We start from the raw sequence: 20284 nt of genomic DNA, 5'->3' as shown, positions 1-20284 counted from the left end.
CAGTTGGCTAGCTAACTGACTGGGTGTCACTTTAATGGAGGAGACAGTGGAGGCCTCTACCAAGGACCAAGAAGACCCTGGCAGAACCTTCACAAACTATTCATCTTGGGACACACTAAGGTCAGCAGCGCCAGTGGAGATACAAGACATAGAAAAACAAGACAAGAAAACACACAAGAACTGTAACTGTAACCTGAGCATACACATAGGGGCTGATTTCAAAAGTTAAATTAACAGCTGTTTGAGAGGTTGCAATCTTGGTTAATTCGCCAGCTGGTAGTAGTTAAACATTCTAACCTTGCTTGTGTGGTGCTCCCTATCCGCGCACTAGAAGGGAAGCCTCTGCTCAACAGATGTCAGTGCGTCACTTGATTTGTCTGACTTTTGAGTAATAAATTCATAACTTGCAGATTTTGCAAAAAGGCTGTTACAGAAAGGGGCCACCTAACATTCTTACATAGTTATTCAATAATATGTTATATTGTGAGACAGGGGAAGAGGCACAGCAGCACTACCCCAATATTATGTGTTCCTATGTAATGGCCACTGGTCCACATCCTTGGCCACAATGTTGAATTTGAACCTCTCTTCAAACTCATTCTGTAAGTCAGCAGTTACTGCCCCCTTTAATCACCCTCTGAATGAATACATAATGTTCTTTCAAACTACCCTGAATGTCTTGGCAGGGAATGTATGGATGCTAACAGGCCTGGTTAAGTTTTGTCTCAGCCATAGTTGCCAGCTTCTCTCCTGGCAACTATGCATAGGAAATTATGGGTTATGATCATTGTTATTATCATTATCGCTTGTCTCATTCATGGATACATAACAAATGAACACCTGCTCAGGCCTGGCTCAGAGGTGTGTCATTTTACGCACCCTGGTGATGACTGCATGATGTCACTGTCATCTCCTCCATTTATATAAATCACAGCAGAGGGGTCAACAGCACTTACTGTGTCTGATGCTGATGCTCAAGGTTTTACAAGGCATTTCAAGTTTTATGGCTCTCAAAAGTCTGTTGCTTCATGTTTTTCCCTTCTGATGTGAGTTATGGACATTTAGACTGATCTTAACCTGATATCAGACAGAAGTGATTGATGGATGAAGCCAATGTTTCTGCAGAGGATCTTTCTTTTATACACCAGCAAGCCTTCTTTGTACGACTGGATGGACAGATTATAACCCGACTATTTATAGTGCTGTCCACGTCCCTGCTCTTTTTCTATGTGAACAGCGTCATGTTCTTCACTTTGATGAGCAAACCCGTCTTCAGGGAGACGTCCCGCTACATCCTCTTTGCTAACATAGTCCTCAGCGATTCTATCCTTCTGTTGAGCAACACAGTGCTGTACTCATTTGCCGTGGCATACCTCTATGTGTTCAAGGCTATCTGTGCGCTGGTGATGCTATTCTCTGTTGTCACACAAACCTTTACCCCCTTAACCCTGGCAGTGATGTCACTGGAGCGGTATGTGGCCATCTGCTTCCCCCTGCAGCATGCAGAGATCACCACACAGAGAAGGACACACAATACTATCGGAGTAGTCTGGTTACTCGCCTCCCTCAATTTCATCATCGACATGTTTTACACCACTGTGACAATGCCCCATTCTTTCATCGCACCTACATTTTGCACACGGGAGAGACTGTTCATTGACAAGTGGCAGCTCGACTTGTATAGTGGACTCAATGGTTTTTACCTTGTGGCTGTGGCTGTAATCATCATCTACACATATGTCGCCATTATGGTAGCAGCCAGGTCCATCTCCACAGACAAGGATTCAGCTAAGAAGGCCCGTAACACTGTGCTCCTCCACCTGATTCAGCTGGGACTGTGTCTCACCTCTTTTCTGTACAGCGTCTTTGAACGTATGTTGTCCACAATTGATTTGACCCTGTACATGAATTTCCGCGTCCTGCTTTTTTTTGTCCTTTTCATCCTCCCCCGATGCCTGAGTCCCCTGATTTACGGCCTGAGGGATGATACTTTCCGGCCCCTCTTCCTCAGCTATTTCAGATGCAGGTCCGGGAATGTCACGCCCGCTGTGATTTTACATTGAAAATAAAAAAAATTAAAAAAGATTTTCTTGAAGTAATGATTGCCAAGATGTCTCAACACATTTTTTCATTAGTTTGAATATGAAACTTGGGCAATAATTGAAATCTGAAAGCATCTTTAATTTTTTCTTACTTAACAAAAATGAACAGTAATAATTCGGTTCAGCTAATAACACTGTCATCTAATTTTTAAACATATGCCAAGCTAGCCACTAGGTAATGTATCATTACATTAACACCTAAAGTTTGTGATGTCGGAAGCCTCACCTGTTTTTTTTTTCTCTTTTTCTCATCTGCTTGCCTGTCAAACAAATAGAGAAATGAATAAATAAAAAACTATGTCATTTGGCACCTTTGGTGATGGGCAGCACCCTTGAGACCACCTATTTCGCTTGTGCCTAAGGCCAGTGCTTGCCAGCACTAATTGTTCATAAAATGAATTTAAACACATACAATAACAAAAGGATAGAATAATGGCCAAATCAAACTCAGCCTCTCAGTATCTCCACAAAACACGACAAACTTGCTCCGACAAAACCGCAGTGGCACATACCAGAAGGCTGCTTTAGCTTTGCTTTGGTACCTTATAGCTAATCATGTCATTTTTTTTCATCTCCACAGTACTTCAGGACTTTCCTACGTATCAATAGGGGAGTGATAGCCGAGGCAGCACCCTGGTCTTTTTGCAAGACTTTGCTTGACCAAAACTTTTAAACTTATCCTTTAAAAAGGCAGCTTGCTGCCAAATTATGTTGATAAATTTTCACATTCATTTTGTTCATTAAATTTGGCTGAAATGAGCATTAGGTGTTGAAAGCACAATCCAACTCAAAGGACCACTGAAACTGAGGGGGCAGTTTCACAAGTGAAATAGGTTCAAACTAAGGTTGCTGTCACAGTGGTGCGATGGTCAGGACACAGTCAGGTTTCGGGTTCAGAATTTTATTGAGGGATTTTCGTGGTGTGGAGTAGGTGTGGTGTGTGTGAGTCCATGTTACAGAGGGCTTGTTGGTATTTGGTTATGTGTTTGGTTGTCTGGTTGTGTGTTGTGTGTGTGGTTTCCTGCAAGGGAAGTAGCAGCAGTAAGGAATTAGGCCAGTACAGTCACGAATGTGAACAATTCCCACAGCATGAAACACCACAACTACATGGATATCTCAATGGAATGGGAGCCCTCTACAGGGATACAAATGTGACTTAACTAAACCTTCAGACTTTGTATAGCTCTACATTAATGAATTTTCTCACCATGTAATTGGTACGCTACTCTTGGTTAAGCAGCGCAGCACTTCTCACAGCCATGGTACACACAACCCCACTGTGAACTAATAGCGCCTAGGTTGCCTACTGCTTAGGAAGCCACCCCTTATACTACTGCACATGCGCAACAAAGCTAACAATAGGGTGCAGTTCTGTCTGCAACCACAGGAGGTCTTAGGTGTGTACCTTTCTGATTTCACTGCACCACATGCATGTAGAGGAATTGACGCTAGCTACCCAGACTTATGGGAGTAATCGTTTTGTCTGCTATTTGTCCTGCAACAGTGTATTCCACCGTAAAAACATTTCGCGATGCCAGCGTGTTGTCATACGCAAATACTTCGTTTCAGTACAAATAACAGACAGACAAACATGATCTTAAAGTGCACATTCATTTTACAAGAATGTATATCAACCTCCTCTCTCTACAGACAATTGTAATGCAACCAGTTGAACTCAGGCATAGTACTTACATACGCACAGATGCACACAACACAATAATCTGTCCCCAAGGGTTTGGTCTCCCTAGTTCTTCACCCCACAGGTATTGGTGCAGCACTGAGGTGGGGGAGGTCACCACTACTTATATTGTCCCATATCCTTGGCCCTGTTAGGGTTCCTATTGGTGGCCAAAGGATACGGACAGGTCAGAGGGCAAATGGTGGCCTGAGGGCTGTCCTTAGGGGTGCACCTGTGCGTCAGGTTACCTGCAGGGCTCCTGCTGATAAGGGGAGCAGCAGGACTGGTTTGGGCAGGTTTCAACTGAGCAGTAAACAAAGTGTGTGAGGTGGGGGTTGTGTGTATCAGGAACCACAAACGCTGACGTTGGCCCCCGTTACCCAACACAGGTTCCCCCCAAAAGATCCACCCGCCACAGACGACCAGGACACAGGAGTACAGGTACAAAGACTATTAAATAAAAACAATTCATACAGGGACGGCTCATGCCCTGCTGACCCCGCCAGTTCGGCCGCGGCAATAATTCAATGTCCCCGGCTCAAGCACGCACCCGCGGTTCCCAATTAATTCCCAATTGCGGCGTTCAACACAGCGGCACCTGTTGGCTTACCTCCCGACATGTGCACACACAGGGGCTACTCACAGGCGATCCATACCGTGCCCGAGCACGTTTGACCCCCAAAGTCCAGTTCGTTTGACTTGTGAGATCGCTCCATACCGTGCCCGGGCCCGCTTGAAGAGGTGGGCTTGGGCACGGTTCAGTTGGACTCTGGCACGGTACTCATCAGTGTGATCGCTAACCGTGCCCGAGCACGGAACTCGAACATGACGCCAGTGATGCGACTATCCCATTTTACAAATATATCCGTTATAGCAACAGTTGGATATCTGTTAGTTACATGCTCAGTCATAATAATTCCTTTAAACCATCATTGTATTAGCTAGCTGACTTCCTTAAATATAACAAGCTGGCTACCTCCAAAATGATCTTTGATTGGGTAGTTCTGTGGATCTATAGGCTACCTAAAAATAACTCTGTGGATCCCCACATTAGCTTGATTACTAGCGAGCAAAATAAAACTAACCATACTTTACGTGGCGATGTAAGCATTGCTGTTGTCAGGGGCTTAGTCAGAGTATCACAAATGAAGCAGCCAACCTGTTTAAGTAGCTAGTCTTCAACAATCGTTCAGATAGGTAGCCTGTTAGCTAACTAGCTATGTTTGAGAATTGTATCGCTAGATAGCTAACGTTGGTTCCTCAGCCAGTTAGCATCAATTATGCAACACAGCGATTTTCAGTTAATTGTGCTGAACGTATAAGAAGATTTTTATGGAGGCAGCTGATGTTCAGGGAGGAATTTGGAACTTTACTTGCCGATTACAATTCACGTTCATCAATAAGGTGAGAACCAGACCTGTTATTAACCCAAATATTCTCGAATGAATTGAAAAGTGTACTATCCAAGCAGTAATAGAAGATTCTTGCTGTTGTAATGATGACAGTAGCGCGCACACAAATAGTAGCCCTAACTGGTTGACATTAGCTAACATTATTGTGATTAGGCTACTGTAAACTGACACAAAATAGTGGTCTGTCCCTTAGCATAATGACTGAAACGTCAGCTGCCTCCGTAAAAATCCTCTTATACGTGCAGTACGATTAAAAGAAAATCGCTGCATTAGAGGGTCGCATGTCACTCCAAATAAGCCACAAAGTAAGTAACCTACAGTCATGAACTCCATTGTGCTGTGCGAGAGCGCTTTTCTTCAGCACAAAAAAATTGCACGGTGATGACGTAAGCGTGCTCGGGCCCGGAACGTTAAGCGCAATGTGAGTGCAGGCCAACAGGGGAGTGGGGAGGGGGGACAATCGTGCTCGGGCACGGTAAGCGGGCCTAGTGTGAGTGCGCCCTAAGGAATGTGGCCCTTTTCTACAGTTGTATTTTCATCTTTTCTCAGCTGCCCTAAGTAATCTTCTCATCTTCACTACCTAGGGCTGACTAACTTTACTTAGCAACTTAGATATCAGGCAAACTTTATCATGCAGCTAGCATAGCTACATAATGGATTAAACAAAATAATTTAAACCAGCGCCAGCAACTGTGAGCACTAATTATGCACAAAACGTGTTTAAACACAGACAATAACTTAAGAATAGAATGATGATCCAATCAAACTCAGCCTCTCAGTATCTCCACAAAACACAATAAACTTCTTGCTACGACAAAACTACAATGGCACATACAAGCAGGCTCCTTTAGCTTTGCTTTGGTACCTCATAGCTAATCATGTCATTTATTGTCTCAAAAATCATGTAAGCATCTGCTTATTTGTGTGACTGAGGTACTGCTGAGTACCAGCAGGAAGGGAGTTTAGTGAATCTTCACATGTGCAACCAAAGGTGTGAAAAAACAAAAAACGTCCAAAAAATTTCTCAGTCAAATTTTCATGACAGATAAACAAGCTATGCCATTATATCTATAACCTTGGATTCATAAAAGAAAGCCTAAACAATGTTACACTTGATGAAAATGCAAAGAGGAGACTTTGATAGTTCAGCAGATCGGCACAGGAGCTGGATTTTCTCCACTTCCTTCTGCAACAGGGAGCTCAGTCACTTGATTTCTCTGACAAGCTGAATTATGTTGTGGCTCTTTTATTCTGAGTAATAAATTAATAACTTCCAGATGTTGCAAAAAGGCTGCTTAAGGAAGGTGCCCTCTGAATGAATACATAATATTCTTTCAAACTACCCTGAATGTCATAGCAGGGAATATATGGATGCTGACAGGCCTGCTTAATTTCAACCTCAGCCATAGTCACATAAACACATAATGTCTCCTGTAAAAGTCCTGAGCTTTGATTCTGAGAATGTACACAGCTTCTCTCCTGGCAACTATGTATAGGGAATTATGAGTTATGATCATTATTATTCTCATTATCGCTTGTCTCATGCATGGATGCATAACAAATGAGCACCTTTTCAAGCCTGGCTCAGAGGTGTGTCATTTTAGGCACCCTGGTGATGACTGCATGATGTCACTGTCATCTCCTCCATCTATATAAATCACAGCAGAGAGGTCACCAGCACTTACTGTGTTTGATGCTGATGCTCAAGGATTTACAAGGTTTTCCAAGTTTTATGTCTCTCAAAAGTCTGTTCTATCTGTTGCTTCATGTTTTTCCCTTCTGATGTGAGTGATGAGCGTTTAGACTGATCTTTACGTGATATCAGAGGGAACTGATCTATGGATGAAGCCAATTTTTCTGTTGAGGAACCTTCATTTATATACCAGCAAGCCTACCATATACAACTGGATGGACTGCTTATCACTCGACTGGTTATAGTGCTTTCCACGTCCCTGTTCTTTTTCTATGTGAACAGCGTCATGTTCTTCACTTTGAGGAGCAAACCCGTCTTCAGGGAGACGTCCCGCTACATCCTCTTTGCTAACATAGTCCTCAGTGATTCTATCCTTCTGTTGAGCAGCACAGTTGTATACTCATTTGCTACATTATACCTTTATGTGTTCAAGGCTGTCTGTGCTCTGGTGATACTATTCTCTATTACCACATACACCTTCACCCCCTTGAACCTGGCAGTGATGTCACTGGAACGTTACGTGGCCATCTGCTACCCTTTGCGTCATGCAGAGATCACTACGCAGAGAAGGACAAACATCACTATAGGAGTACTCTGGTTTCTCGCCTCCTTCAATATTGTCATTGACTTGTTTTACACCACTGTGGCAAAGCCCCATTCTTTCAACACACCCATATTTTGCACACGGGAGAGGCTGCTCATTGCCAAGTGGCAACTTGACTTTTTTCACGGGCTCAACAGTTTTTACCTTGTGGCTGTGGCTGTAATCATCATCTACACATATATCGCCATTATGGTAGCAGCCAGGTCTATCTCCACAGACAAGGATTCAGCTAAGAAGGCCCGCAAGACTGTACTGCTCCATTTGATTCAGCTGGGACTGTGTCTCACCTCTTTTCTGTACGGAGTTTTTGAAAGCATGTTGTCCACAATTGATTTGACCCTGTTCTTACATTTGTGTGTCTTGCTTTTTTTTGTCCTTATCATCCTCCCCCGATGCCTGAGTCCCCTGATTTACGGCTTGAGGGATGATACTTTCCGGCCCCTCTTCCTCAGCTACTTCAGATGCAGATATGGCAATGTCAAGCCTGCTGTGATTTTACATTGAAAGTAAAAAACAAGATTTCCTCTAATACTATGGCTGATTTGCATCATATGAAATGTGCTGTCATCCAGGGAAATGGAAAATGAATACTTCATACATAACCACCAAAAAACTTAATGAGTAGGTTCGTTTGGAGGAACTTAACAACCTGCAAGCAATTCTTTCCACAACCCACTAAGAATGGGAATGTAGAATATAACTGGACTCAGATTAGTTTCTTGAGAACAACTCTGATCTCTCAGCAATCTCAGCCATCAGGTACAGTTCTTCAAAGATTTATTATATTGTGAGACAGGTGCAGAGGCACAGCAACACTGCCACAATATTATGTGTTTCCATGTAATGGCTGTTGGTCCACACTGTTGGCCAAGATGTTGAATTTGAGCCTCTCTTCAAACTCAGTGTGTAAGTCAGCAGTCACTGCCCCCCTTTAATCACCCTCTGAATGAATACATAATGTTCTTTCAAACTACCCTGAATAACCAAGGGGAGAATTTATGGATGCTAACAGACCTAGTTAATTTCACCCTCAACCACACTCACATCAATACATAAGGTCTCCTGTAAAAGCCCTAAGCTTTGATTCTGAGAAAATTACATTACATTATATTACTGACATTTAACAGACACTCTTATCCAGAGCAACGTACATCAATTACAGATTTTTACCTATGTTATCCATTTATACAGTTAGATATTTACTAAGGTAATTGTGTGTTAAGTACCTTGCCCGAGGGTACAGCAGCAGCGCTCCAGTGGGGAATCAAACCAGCAATCTTTTGGTTATGAGTTATGCTCCTTAACCACTATGCTACACTGCCACCCACCAACAGAATATACACAGCTTCTCCTTTGGATACAATGCATAGGGAATTATGGGTTATTAATCATTATCACTTATCTCATGCATGAATACATAACTAATGAACACCTGCTCAGGCCTGGCTCAGAGGTGTGTCATTTTACGCACCCTGGTGATGACTGCATGATGTCACTGTCATCTCATCCATTTATATAAATCACAGCAGTGAGGTCAACAGCACTTACTGTGTTTGATGCTGATGCTCAGGATTTTACAAGGTTTTCCAAGTTTTATGTCTCTCAAAAGTCTGTCTATCTGCCTGTCTGTTGCTTCATGGTTTTCCCTTCTGATCTGAGCCACGGATATTTAGACTGATCTTTACGTGATATCAGAGGGAACTGATTTATGGATGAAGCCAATTTTTCTGTTGAGGAACCTTCATTTATATACCAGCAACTCTACCATATACAACTGGATGGACTGCTTATCACTCGACTGGTTATAGTGCTGTCCACATCCCTGTTCTTTTTCTATGTGAACAGCATAATGTTCTTCACTTTGAGGAGCAAACCCGTCTTCAGGGAGACGTCCCGCTACATCCTCTTTGCTAACATAGTCTTCAGCGATGCCATCCTTCTGTTGAGCAACACAGTTATATACTCATTTGCTGTGGCATACCTCTATGTGTTCAAGGCTGTCTGTGCACTGGTAATGCTATTCTGTATTACCACATACACCTTCAGCCCCTTGAACCTGGCAGTGATGTCACTGGAACGTTACGTGGCCATCTGCTACCCTTTGCATCATGCAGAGATCACCACACAGAAAAGGACAAACATCACTATAGGTGTAGTCTGGTTTCTCGCCTCCCTCAATATTGTCATTGACTTGTTTTACACCACTGTGACAAAGCCCCATTCTTTCAATGCACCTACATTTTGCACACGGGAGAGGCTGTTCATTGCCAAGTGGCAACTTGACTTGTTTCACGGACTCAACGGTTTTTACTTCGTGACTGTGGCTGTAATCATCATCTACACATATGTCGCCATTATAGTAGCAGCCAAGTCTGTCTCCACAGACAAGGATTCAGCTAAGAAGGCCCGTAACACTGTGCTCCTCCACCTGATTCAGCTGGGACTGTGTCTCACCTCTTTTCTGTATGGTGTCTTTGAACGTATGTTGTCCACAATTGATTTGACCCTGTACTTGAATATTCGTATCCTGCTTTTTTTTGTGCTTATCATCCTTCCCCGATGCCTGAGTCCCCTGATTTACGGCCTGAGGGATGATATTTTCCGGCCCCTCTTCCTCAGCTACTTCAGATGCAGATACAGCAATATCAAACCTGCTGTGATTTTACATTGAAAATAATAATAAAATAAAAAGATTTCCTCAAAGTACTCTGATTTGTATGGCTGATTTGCATCATATGAAATGTGCTGTCATCCAGGGAAATGGAAAATGAATATTGCATGAATAATACCCCCAAAAATTGAAATTTAATTTTCATTACTGCTGCCAGAGTACTAAACTACATGACATTTCTGCTGTCAGAATGCACTGCTACATTTCATTTCTGTTGCCAGAATATTACACTACATTTCATTACATTTTATAGTTTGCAGACACCCAAAGCAAGAACAGCTGACAGAAATATTATTTTCCTTATCTGACACATTTTGTAAATGTGCTGGTCATGTCCTTGGCATGATCTAAAACATCAGACTTTAATGGACTTTCCTAAGATAATGACAACCTCTCAGAGTTGTGACAATAACCATCACAAGCTGCAAAAATGCTGTAAATTGCTGTAAAATAGTATTACAAAAACAGTATAACTTGTCTCAATGTTAAAATTGCCAAATAAGCATATGGTTACATGATTAATGCAGCACAACCATACCACTAAATCCAATATGACTTAATGGTAGCATTAAATATGTAGGCAAAGCTTTTTTTCCCGATAGCCTGTTAAATCACAGGCCCCTTAGTTTATCAAATAACCCTTTTCTGTACATTCTGAGTTCCTGCTGGTCGGAGGGTTCACACTAAAATAAATGCACTAGAATCCTATGTCTTATATTTTATCTATATGTAATTATGTTACATTAAGTCAGATGTGTATACTGTTTTAATACAGTTGACATCGCAAAATATGCTGTGTTTGTGACTCAGGAAAATTTAGCCTTCACTTTAGGAATTTTTGCTGTGAGGATCTAGCCCAGTTGTCCTCCAAGTTATGCTCGTGGGCATTTATGTGCAATGAGTGGTGTCGCCCGCCCACAGAGCATGTTCTAAAATAGGCTACCAAGCTTTGCCCATTTACATTTCATTACATTATATGCCTTTACATGTATCCAGAACAACTTCCAGCCCAATAGAACATAAGTGTATCCATTGAAGTTAAATGAGCAACAGTGACAGACCAGGCTAACAACACTCACAGACCAGTGAGTGTGAGCATAACATCATTCAAGTCCTACCACAAGTTACCTTGTGTAACCTGACTAGGTAACAGAAGCCAAGCATACTACCACACATCAGTCACTAGATAACAAGGTGTCTAACGTCCTCTTTTTGTTGCACAGACAAATGGCCCAGAATGGCTGTCAAATCATTGAGAACATCACCATTAGAAAGCCTGACCTCACAAAGCACATGAATGAACAGACAGGTGGAATCCTCTGATGACCTGGCCATCACAGGTGGAGAGGGCTAGGGCAACCAGACCAAGAGACACACCTTCACGCTCCTGATAAGCCTTCAGAATGTTTATATAGCATGACCTCTAAGCCTTGCGTAAGCTAGGAGTACTGATCATGTAATTTACCTCACCAGCTTTCTTGGTCACAGAGTATGGGCTACTACATTTAGCTTTCAAAAGGTCACCAGGGCCAGGCAGAAGCATTAGAACTGTTTCCAATTTTTAACTCTCAAACCTTCATCTTTCCGTTGTACAAGTGTATCATGTTTATCTTTGGACACAGAGATTCACCTGCAAGGTGGGGCACGGAGGAGAACACTCCCATCCACTGGCAACCTGCTGGGCCCCCTTCTGTTTCACTCTGGTATTAAATGTATCTGATCTGTGGTCTATATGTTTTGCCTGATAGGACACAGATTTAACTGGCACATTGTGATGGAGATACAGTTCCTCTCCCTTTTCCTCTACTGAACATATACAGTTCAATGCTGGTGCATCATAGGAAAATGTAGGCAGTAATTCATTCTACACCAGGTTCTTAAGGCCTGCTATCTATCATGACACATCTGATGATTCCACCTGAAGTCAGGTTATTACAACACTATCTCTGATCTAAAAAAATCATATGGCCTTACGGCTTATGTGAGCAGAATGTGTGAATGTGTTTCAGAATATATCAAGTCAAAAATTAATACAATGAAAGACCACACACTATATCAATTTGTCTATTCAGTAAGATCCACTTTTACATCAAAGTGTCTTTTCCAACAACCAGCAGTCACTGCCCCCATGACTCCATTTATCCTCTGACTAAATACACTCTGTTCTTTCTTGCTGTCCTGGCAACCACAACAAGGAATGTATGGACCACAACAATCTTCCCTGTAGGTGCAGATCAACTCAGCCTTCAGTCTTCACATAAATGTCTCCAGTAAAAGGCCTGAGCCATGATTCTCTGAATGTATGCACTTTATAAAATAAAACATCACCCATCCTCTCCTCCTGCTAAGTGCACACAGGCCAATATGGACACACACACACACACACACACACACACACACACACACCTATTGAGTTCCAGCCCAGAGGTTTGCCATTCTGTACACCCAACTGATGAGTGCATGATGTCATAGTCATCTCCTCTGTTGATATAAATCACAGCGGTCACCAGCACATGCAGTGGCTCATACTGAGACAGCAGCTCAAGGAAATTGAAGTTACTTCCAGGAAAAGGTAAGGGCAATTTTATTTGTCACAAAGATCTGTTTTTCCATTTCAGGTATAATTACATTGTAAGTACATCAAACATTTGCAGAACTGATATCATTGTGAAATATACTCGTGTACATTGAAACGGAGCTGAACATTGTGTGTTTTATTTGGGTAAGTGAAAGTGATTCTTTTTACTTAATTTTGACAGCAATCATCTATGGAGGTCAATGTTTCCTCTGAAGAGATTACATTTGTTCACCAGCAAGCCTTCCGTTGGGAGCTGAATGAGGCACTTCTGATAAAAGTGATTGTGGCCCTGTCCACATCCCTGCTTTCTGTCTATGTGAACAGCCTTATGTTCTTCACTTTGAGGAGCAAGCCCATCTTCAGGGAGACGTCCCGCTACATCCTCTTTGCTAACATGCTCTTCAATGATTCTCTCAACCTGATGGGCAGCACAGTGTTGTACTCATTCGCCCTGGCATACCTGCACCTGGTTAAGGCCCTCTGTGCACTGGTGATGTTGATGACTACTGTGACTTTGAACAACACCCGACTGAATCTGGCTGTGATGTCACTGGAGCGTTACGTGGCTATCTGCTTCCCCCTCCGGCATGCAGAGATCGCCACGCAGAGTAGGACAGCCATTGCCATTGGAGCAGTCTGGTTTCTCAGTTCCCTCAACTTTGTGATTGACATGTTCTACACCACTGTGGCAGATCCCCACTCTTTCACTACACCCATATTTTGCACACGGGAGAGGATGTGTATTGCTCAGTGGCAAATTGATATGTATCAGGGCTTCAATGGTTTTTTCTTTGTGACTGTGGCTGTAATTCTGATCTACACATACATTGGCATTATGGTAGCAGTCAGGTCCGTCTCCACAAACAAGGATTCAGCTAAGAAGGCCCGAAAGACTGTGCTCCTCCACTTGATTCAGCTGGGACTGTGTCTCACCTCTTTTCTGTACGGCCTCCTTGAGCGTATAATGGCCACGGCTGGTGCTGCTCTGTTCATGCACCTGCGCTTTTTTAACTTTTTTACCCTCATCATCCTTCCCCGATTCCTGAGTCCCCTGATTTACGGCCTGAGGGATGATGCTTTGCGACCCCTCTTCCTCAGATACTTCAGATGCAGGCCTGGAAAAGTCAAGCCTGTTGCAATTGGACACTAAAACACATTTTAAAATGTTAACTGTAAAATCTAATAAAAACTTTTTTTGTTCAAAAAGATGACAAGGACATTGTGTGCTAATGTAATGTGTGAGAACAAAATAAATGGTGGACACCTTGGATATATCCTTGTTTTTATGATGATTTATTTTTACTGTAATATTTCTTTACTATGGTGAGTCCTGTTTCTGGGAGAGACTACCAGGGCAATTACTGTAGCTGAGAACTGAGCCTTGGTCTCCCATTCCATAATCCAGTAGCATTACATTATGGGTGAAGGGCTGGGCCTAATAGCCAGGTGGAAATATCTTGCTAAAGGTTTTTAAATTTTAAGTGAGATCATTTTAATATTTTTAAAAATTTATTTAACACGTCTTCTACTAACTCATCGAGTTTTGTACATTGAAACCAGTTTTTATGCAGATTAATATCTTCAAACAAAGTGACCCATTTACCTGTAAAAAGAGAGTGATGATGTCAGAAAATAGAGAGAGCTGATGATCATCACCTGATGATAACGAAGATCAGTGCTGCCACCTACTGTTAAAAGTGCAGCACACTCCTTCAGGTCTCATCACATGACTCCAATAAAGTAATCAAGTTCTCATGTATGGGTTTATTGGTTTGACAAGTGGAAATCCTGTTTTGGCCCCAAATTACTGTGCTATTTCTACCCAGCCAGAAGTGCTATACTGAATAGTCCATTAATGAGTATGATGAGTGTATGTATATAAGTACTTTCATGTACAGTTCACAGTGTACACTGTGGGTGCGTTCACTTTCAGATGGAACATTTTATTCCCACATTCATAGCAGACTGCTAGTTTAGGTTTCCTTACACTTAAAAGATGCTACTTCATTGCATCAGTCCTATCAAATTCTTCATTAAAATAAATAATACATAAAAGAATAGAGGTTTCAATATTTATTTAAAAAAATGTTGGGAAACTGGCTTTACACTGGTTATATGCAGTCTCTGAACATCTCAGAAATTTAGAGATTGTTGTCTATTGATGGTGTTAAGGGTATGCCACATGACGTCAGGAAAAGGGTGCACGGAAGTAGGGGTTAGGGGTCACATGACGTCAGGGTCACGGGTGCACGAACTTGTGCACCTCGGGTAATTTAAACGTCTATGGCGGCAAGCACAGTTGGGGAATTTGAGTGAGTACCAGCGTACTATATTGTGCGAATTTAGTTGTTGTCTCACTTTGTGTTTAAGAGCAGCTTTAGGTATAAAGTTCGTGAGACGGTGGTGCATTTTTTGTCGAGTTTATTTTCTAGTTTTGTTTTGGTTGTTTTGGGTAGGACAGTGGAGCCGGTCCGACGGTCTATTGCAGACTGGCCGGTCCCCACCGTTTTATTTCATTCTTTTGCGCACCGATCTCCAGATCTCCACTTTTCTTTACTCCACATTACTTTCGTCCCTCTCTCAAACCGCTCTTTCTAAAACTCCTGTGCACTGCTATCTCTCCAACTATCTGTTCTCCAATCTGTATAAATACTGTTCAGCCAGTTCAACTGCGAAGCACTCGCCGCTGCGTCTTCTGCCAGGCTGGACCAAACTCGGAAGAGTGAGTAGCCGGGTTGTTGTATTATTATGTGCGGAGTATTTATCCTGCCAACTGCCCTGTGACTGCCTGTAGTCACCTTTGGCAGGAGTCTGGCCGTAACAATGGTTTATTGGGTTGAAGCATGTAGTGGTTCACTCAAACATTACTATTTTTGTATGCTTTTCGAAACTGTATGCACTTTATGACCTTAATGCTGGAATCGCCAATGATATAGAAAGGTAGGCTTGTCTCACTGTGACCACTTCTGCACTCTCCCAAGAGAGCTGATGTGAAATGAATGTAATCTTCAGCCAACAGCTGTTTGTCATGCAACCACTTACACGGCACATTACAGCATAGTGGGCTCTCATTGGAGGATAGGCACTACTCAGCTGACATCATACCACCAAATCACAGAATTCTGTCACCATAAGTTACTGGTTATCGTCAGATGTTGACACGGCTAGGAATGAACCATATAGCTAGGCCATATAGCTCAGCTTTTACTCAAGCTGACTACCTTAACCACTGAGCCACTCAGGAGCAAACAATACCACTTTTGTCTCATGCCTTAATCAAGAGGCATATAAACAGCTTCTTTAGATGTCTGGACACACTCTCTACTGTTTTTGAATGTGGGCTACTCTAGTGCAGGCTTACTACTTACAATCTACTTGGGTTGTCTAATGTGGCAGCGGCCCTCCGTTTTGGGGGTGTATTCATATTTAGAACTAATGGCTGGTATGCAGTAGTGGCAGCATATCAGCTTTGGAATACAAGGAAGTCTTCTAGATGACACATTTAAGGAGGGCAGCAGTCATTGTAAATCCATTGTAAATCCTCTGCTGTCTGTAAACAGTTTTTTTCCCAAATGTTGACAGATTGCAGTAGCCAACAATTCATTCAGGTGATTCTGATTAGTTTGATTCTTAAAATCCAATCCCCAAGTCATCTATCAATTTTTCTGGCTTCTTACAGGGAAAAATTAGTACCTGATGTGGTAAGTTAGAAAAATTATTAGAAAACATGAAATTCACAAAAGGGAATCTTATGCATCACTTTGCCCTCTGTACTTGTGGTTCTATATACAGGACCCATCTGGGATGCTGGGTGTGGATGCCTTGGTGCACCACTGACCTCCCGCACCCGTTTTTGCCCTCTCTGGATAGGGGAACTTGCAATGCTTTGATACAGTAGGACTGCAGACACTTCAGAGCGCCTTATATAAAACAAAGTTGAACAGGATTTATGTTTGCTCAAAACAAGAGGATTCAATTAGTATGGAGTATCTCTGTCTCAGACTGTCAATCAGCACTAAACACTCATTATCCCTAATGTCTGTCACAGAAGTTTCTATCCCAGTCAGGCATTTTAGCTTCTGATTCACTGCAAACATATCTTTCATCCTCCCACACATTACTACATAAGTACAAGCATATGAATTTTCAGATGTGTATTTTCAGATCATCAGTGAAATTCTCTCCTTGAAATGCTTTCAACATCTCAAACACACTCCACTCCATTTGCATATAAATCATAAATCAGCTCTAAAGAAGATGGCCCTATGTGGTGAGAAGGCCAAAGCCTGGGACTATACTGAGGAAGCAGGCAAAAATCAGGGAAAGTCTGGCTGGGGTACAGAGCTGCTGTTAAAGATCTTTTTCTTGAATGTGTAGAGAGAATAAATACATTTGCTCTATGTTTCCCCATAAAATATGTTAATCTTGGAATCATCTGAACTAGAGACTTCTCACCCAGGCGAAAGTTAGAGAAACAATGTCCTTAAAAGTTTTGAAAGAACTTTAGTTAATTATATTTATTAACTGAGCTTTTTCTCTAAAATTATGGGAACTGAATTATGCAGCTGACACACTCAAAGCTGACCTATTCAGAGTTCAAAGCCTGGCTGGCTCTGTCAATAAATCCTGACTGAGGCCTGTGACATCCAGCCCATAACATTATAACACACCTCCACAGACAAACAGGAGAGCAAACAAGGGGTCACAATTAGGCCCACAGCCCCAGAGTGCCTGTTAATAATTAATGACAGTTAATGATGGAGCAGAAGAGCTGTGCAGAGCTGTTTACTGCATTCTGGCACTGTTCAGCAGCACCTCAATCCTCACCTGACACGGCCTGTCCACACAACGGGGACTAGGTCTATTCATTCGCAATACACCTTCTTCTGTTTCATCACCTGCTGAAACAAACAATCCTGAACTCTAAAGGCAGGATAAGAGGCCTTTATTTGAAGATCTTTAAATGCACTGAATATGAGTCAGATTTTTTGTATAGATTTCCAGAACTGTTCACCCATTTTATATTACACAAAATATTGTTTTTAACCTATTGTATTATAGTGGAAAAGAGCAGGGCTCATAAGTGAAAAGGTGTTTGGTCTGATTCCCCGCCGGAGCACTGCTGCTGTACCCTTGGGCAAGGTACCTAACCCAGAATTGCCCCAGTAAATATCTAGCTGTATAAATGGACAACATGTAAAAATTGTAACCCCTGTCAGTTGCTCTGGATAAGACCTTCTACTAAATGAAAATAATGTACAGAAATATATTGATGATCTCAGCTACCCTTAATACATAATGAGAGATCAAAAGATACTTTGACAGTCTCAAATATATTAAACCCAACAACAACAACAACAATAATAATAATAATAATAATAATAATAATCCCGTTCCCTTCCTCCCTCTTCTCCTAAACATATACATCAATCCTTTTGCATCATATGAAGACACAGGCAGTGATTTATTCTACAGCAGGTTCTTTAGGCCTACTATGCAAATGGCTCATAACACATCTGAGGATGTGACTGTGGCCAAAATTCTTTAATCTAGCTTGTTAGACTTGCACAATAAACAGTGATACTCAAGAAATGTTAAGTGTCAGGTCAGCTATATAAATTTAAATCTCCTTTACGTTTTAAGCAACAGCACCCAGTTACTCGTACTAAGCTGTTTTTCATATGAGCTACCTAACGCATGCTATGAACTAGCATTACATAGCCATCTGCTACGCCCTGCAGCATGCAGAGGTCACTACTCAGAGAAGGGCAAACATCACTGTTGGGGTAGTTTGGTTGTTTGCCTCCCTCAGTTTCATCATTGACATGTTTTATTTCACTGTGATGCCCTGTTCTTTCACCCCACCCACATTTTGCATATGGGAGAGACTATTTTTTGCCAAGTGGAAACTCGACTTCAGGGTTTCAGGGTTTCAGGGTTTCAACAATCTTTATTTTGTGGCTGTGGCTGCAATCATCATCTACACATATGTCAGCATTACGGTAACAACCAGGTCTGTCTCCACCAACAAAGATTCATCTAAGAAGGCCTGTAAGACTGTCCTGCTCCACCTGATTCAGCTGGGACTGTGTCTCACCTCTTTTCTGTACAGCGTCATTGAGCGTATAATGGCCACTGCTGGCGCTGCTCTGTTCATGCACGTGTGCTTTTTGAACTTTTTCACCCTCATCATCCTTTCCCATTGCCTGAGTCCCCATACTCAAATACAACAATAGACTCACAATTAAAATACAGCAACACCAATAGATATGTAGGCAATAGTTCTATACTCTGTGTTTGTAGCGCAACAAAAACACCCAAAAAGTGAACCTACGTCATGAAAATAACCATCTTTGGGGCTTTAAGACCTTACGTTTTCACCTCCTCATAGCAGTATCCTGATACTAAAACTTATTATTATTATTGCTGTCATTTTTCTTCCTGTTCCCATAACTGGTATTGTCAGCACTTCCTTGAATCAGTTATGTCAGTCATGTGGTGAGAGGTCAGTTTCGGCTGCCAGCTCCAGTGTGCACTGGAGAACTGAACCCAAGTTCCTCACTCCATCATGCGGCAACATTAACCCTTTTCTAAAAGGCCAGCCCTAGTAGCAGATGGAAATATCATGCTAAGAGATTTCACTCAGGACATCACTCATGCTGTCCAAAAGGCATGGTCACTACAGTACTAAGTGCACTATCATCTTCAATATGAGCTGTACTAAATAAATTAATGTTGCTGAATAAAAATAAATATTTATTCAGCAATATATTTCAGTGTGAGCTGCACAAAACCCTTAGCAGCTTTCATAATGGAATAGTTTCATAATGGAATACACTTTCATTGATAAACTGTATTTGATCATGAATAAAACACAAAAAAATTACTAAATGAAGGAAAAAGTGCAGAGGTTTGGTGTGAATTGTTCTAACACATACTGTATATCTACAATATTCTCTACAAGCTAGCAGATTGCTGGAGACCATATGTAAATGTTTAAATTAAGCAGAACGTCTCAAACAATCTGGTAGAACTGAAGGATATCATGAGAATCATTTAGGAAAAAAAAGGAAACCATAGGTTTGCTTTCAAACACTCCTTCTTCCTTTTATCTGTGTTCTCATGGGAGCAAAAAAATTTTCGGTCCTGTTGAACACCATGTGTACTATTAGGGGCCCAAACACATGTGGCACAAGGCAGGTTGTTGTTATTGTTCAGTTTTAATTATGTCCGCTTCTCACTGACAATTCGACTGTCTACAATAAATTTTCCATGATTTTGATAAATCAGCATATTACAAAAATAGAATCTTAAAAAATTACAAACGTATCCATGTAAAACTACGTGCATATCCACAATGCACTCTCAGATATGCATGTAATAAGCAAATGAGTTGGGTTAATCAAAATTAGGTGTGTAGACACTGCAGGACATGCCTTATGACTGCACCAACTTTTAACACAAAAATCTCCTGTAAAAGACCTGAGCTTTGATTGTGCACAGCTTCTCTCCTGGTGACTATGCATAGGGAATTATGGGTTATTAA

General features: G+C 41.8%; 4 protein-coding genes across 4 annotated transcripts; all 4 read left to right on the top strand.

The window, feature by feature from the left end:
• The first annotated feature begins 953 nt into the window (after window positions 1-953).
• On the top strand, window positions 954-2063 carry LOC118774630 (odorant receptor 131-2-like). Its single transcript, XM_036524019.1, has one exon. It carries the CDS (start codon window positions 1101-1103, stop codon window positions 2061-2063), a length of 963 nt encoding a protein of 320 aa, XP_036379912.1. The 5' UTR covers window positions 954-1100.
• A 4925-nt stretch (window positions 2064-6988) lies between these two features.
• On the top strand, window positions 6989-8060 carry LOC118774636 (odorant receptor 131-2-like). Its single transcript, XM_036524024.1, has one exon. The coding sequence runs from the start codon at window positions 7031-7033 to the stop codon at window positions 7991-7993; it is 963 nt and encodes a 320-aa protein (XP_036379917.1). The 5' UTR covers window positions 6989-7030; the 3' UTR covers window positions 7994-8060.
• Window positions 8061-9055: 995 nt separating this feature from the next.
• Window positions 9056-10334, top strand: LOC118774633 (odorant receptor 131-2-like). Its single transcript, XM_036524021.1, has one exon. The coding sequence runs from the start codon at window positions 9198-9200 to the stop codon at window positions 10158-10160; it is 963 nt and encodes a 320-aa protein (XP_036379914.1). The 5' UTR covers window positions 9056-9197; the 3' UTR covers window positions 10161-10334.
• Window positions 10335-12864: 2530 nt separating this feature from the next.
• On the top strand, window positions 12865-14046 carry LOC118774646 (odorant receptor 131-2-like). Its single transcript, XM_036524032.1, has one exon. The coding sequence runs from the start codon at window positions 12929-12931 to the stop codon at window positions 13886-13888; it is 960 nt and encodes a 319-aa protein (XP_036379925.1). The 5' UTR covers window positions 12865-12928; the 3' UTR covers window positions 13889-14046.
• The last annotated feature ends 6238 nt before the right edge of the window (window positions 14047-20284 follow it).

Source organism: Megalops cyprinoides, chromosome 3, assembly GCF_013368585.1.
Source record: "Megalops cyprinoides isolate fMegCyp1 chromosome 3, fMegCyp1.pri, whole genome shotgun sequence".
NCBI classification, from domain to species: Eukaryota; Metazoa; Chordata; class Actinopteri; order Elopiformes; family Megalopidae; genus Megalops; species Megalops cyprinoides.
The sequence above is the reverse complement of the archived record's forward strand: the minus strand, read 5'-3'. Positions and strand labels throughout refer to the sequence as shown.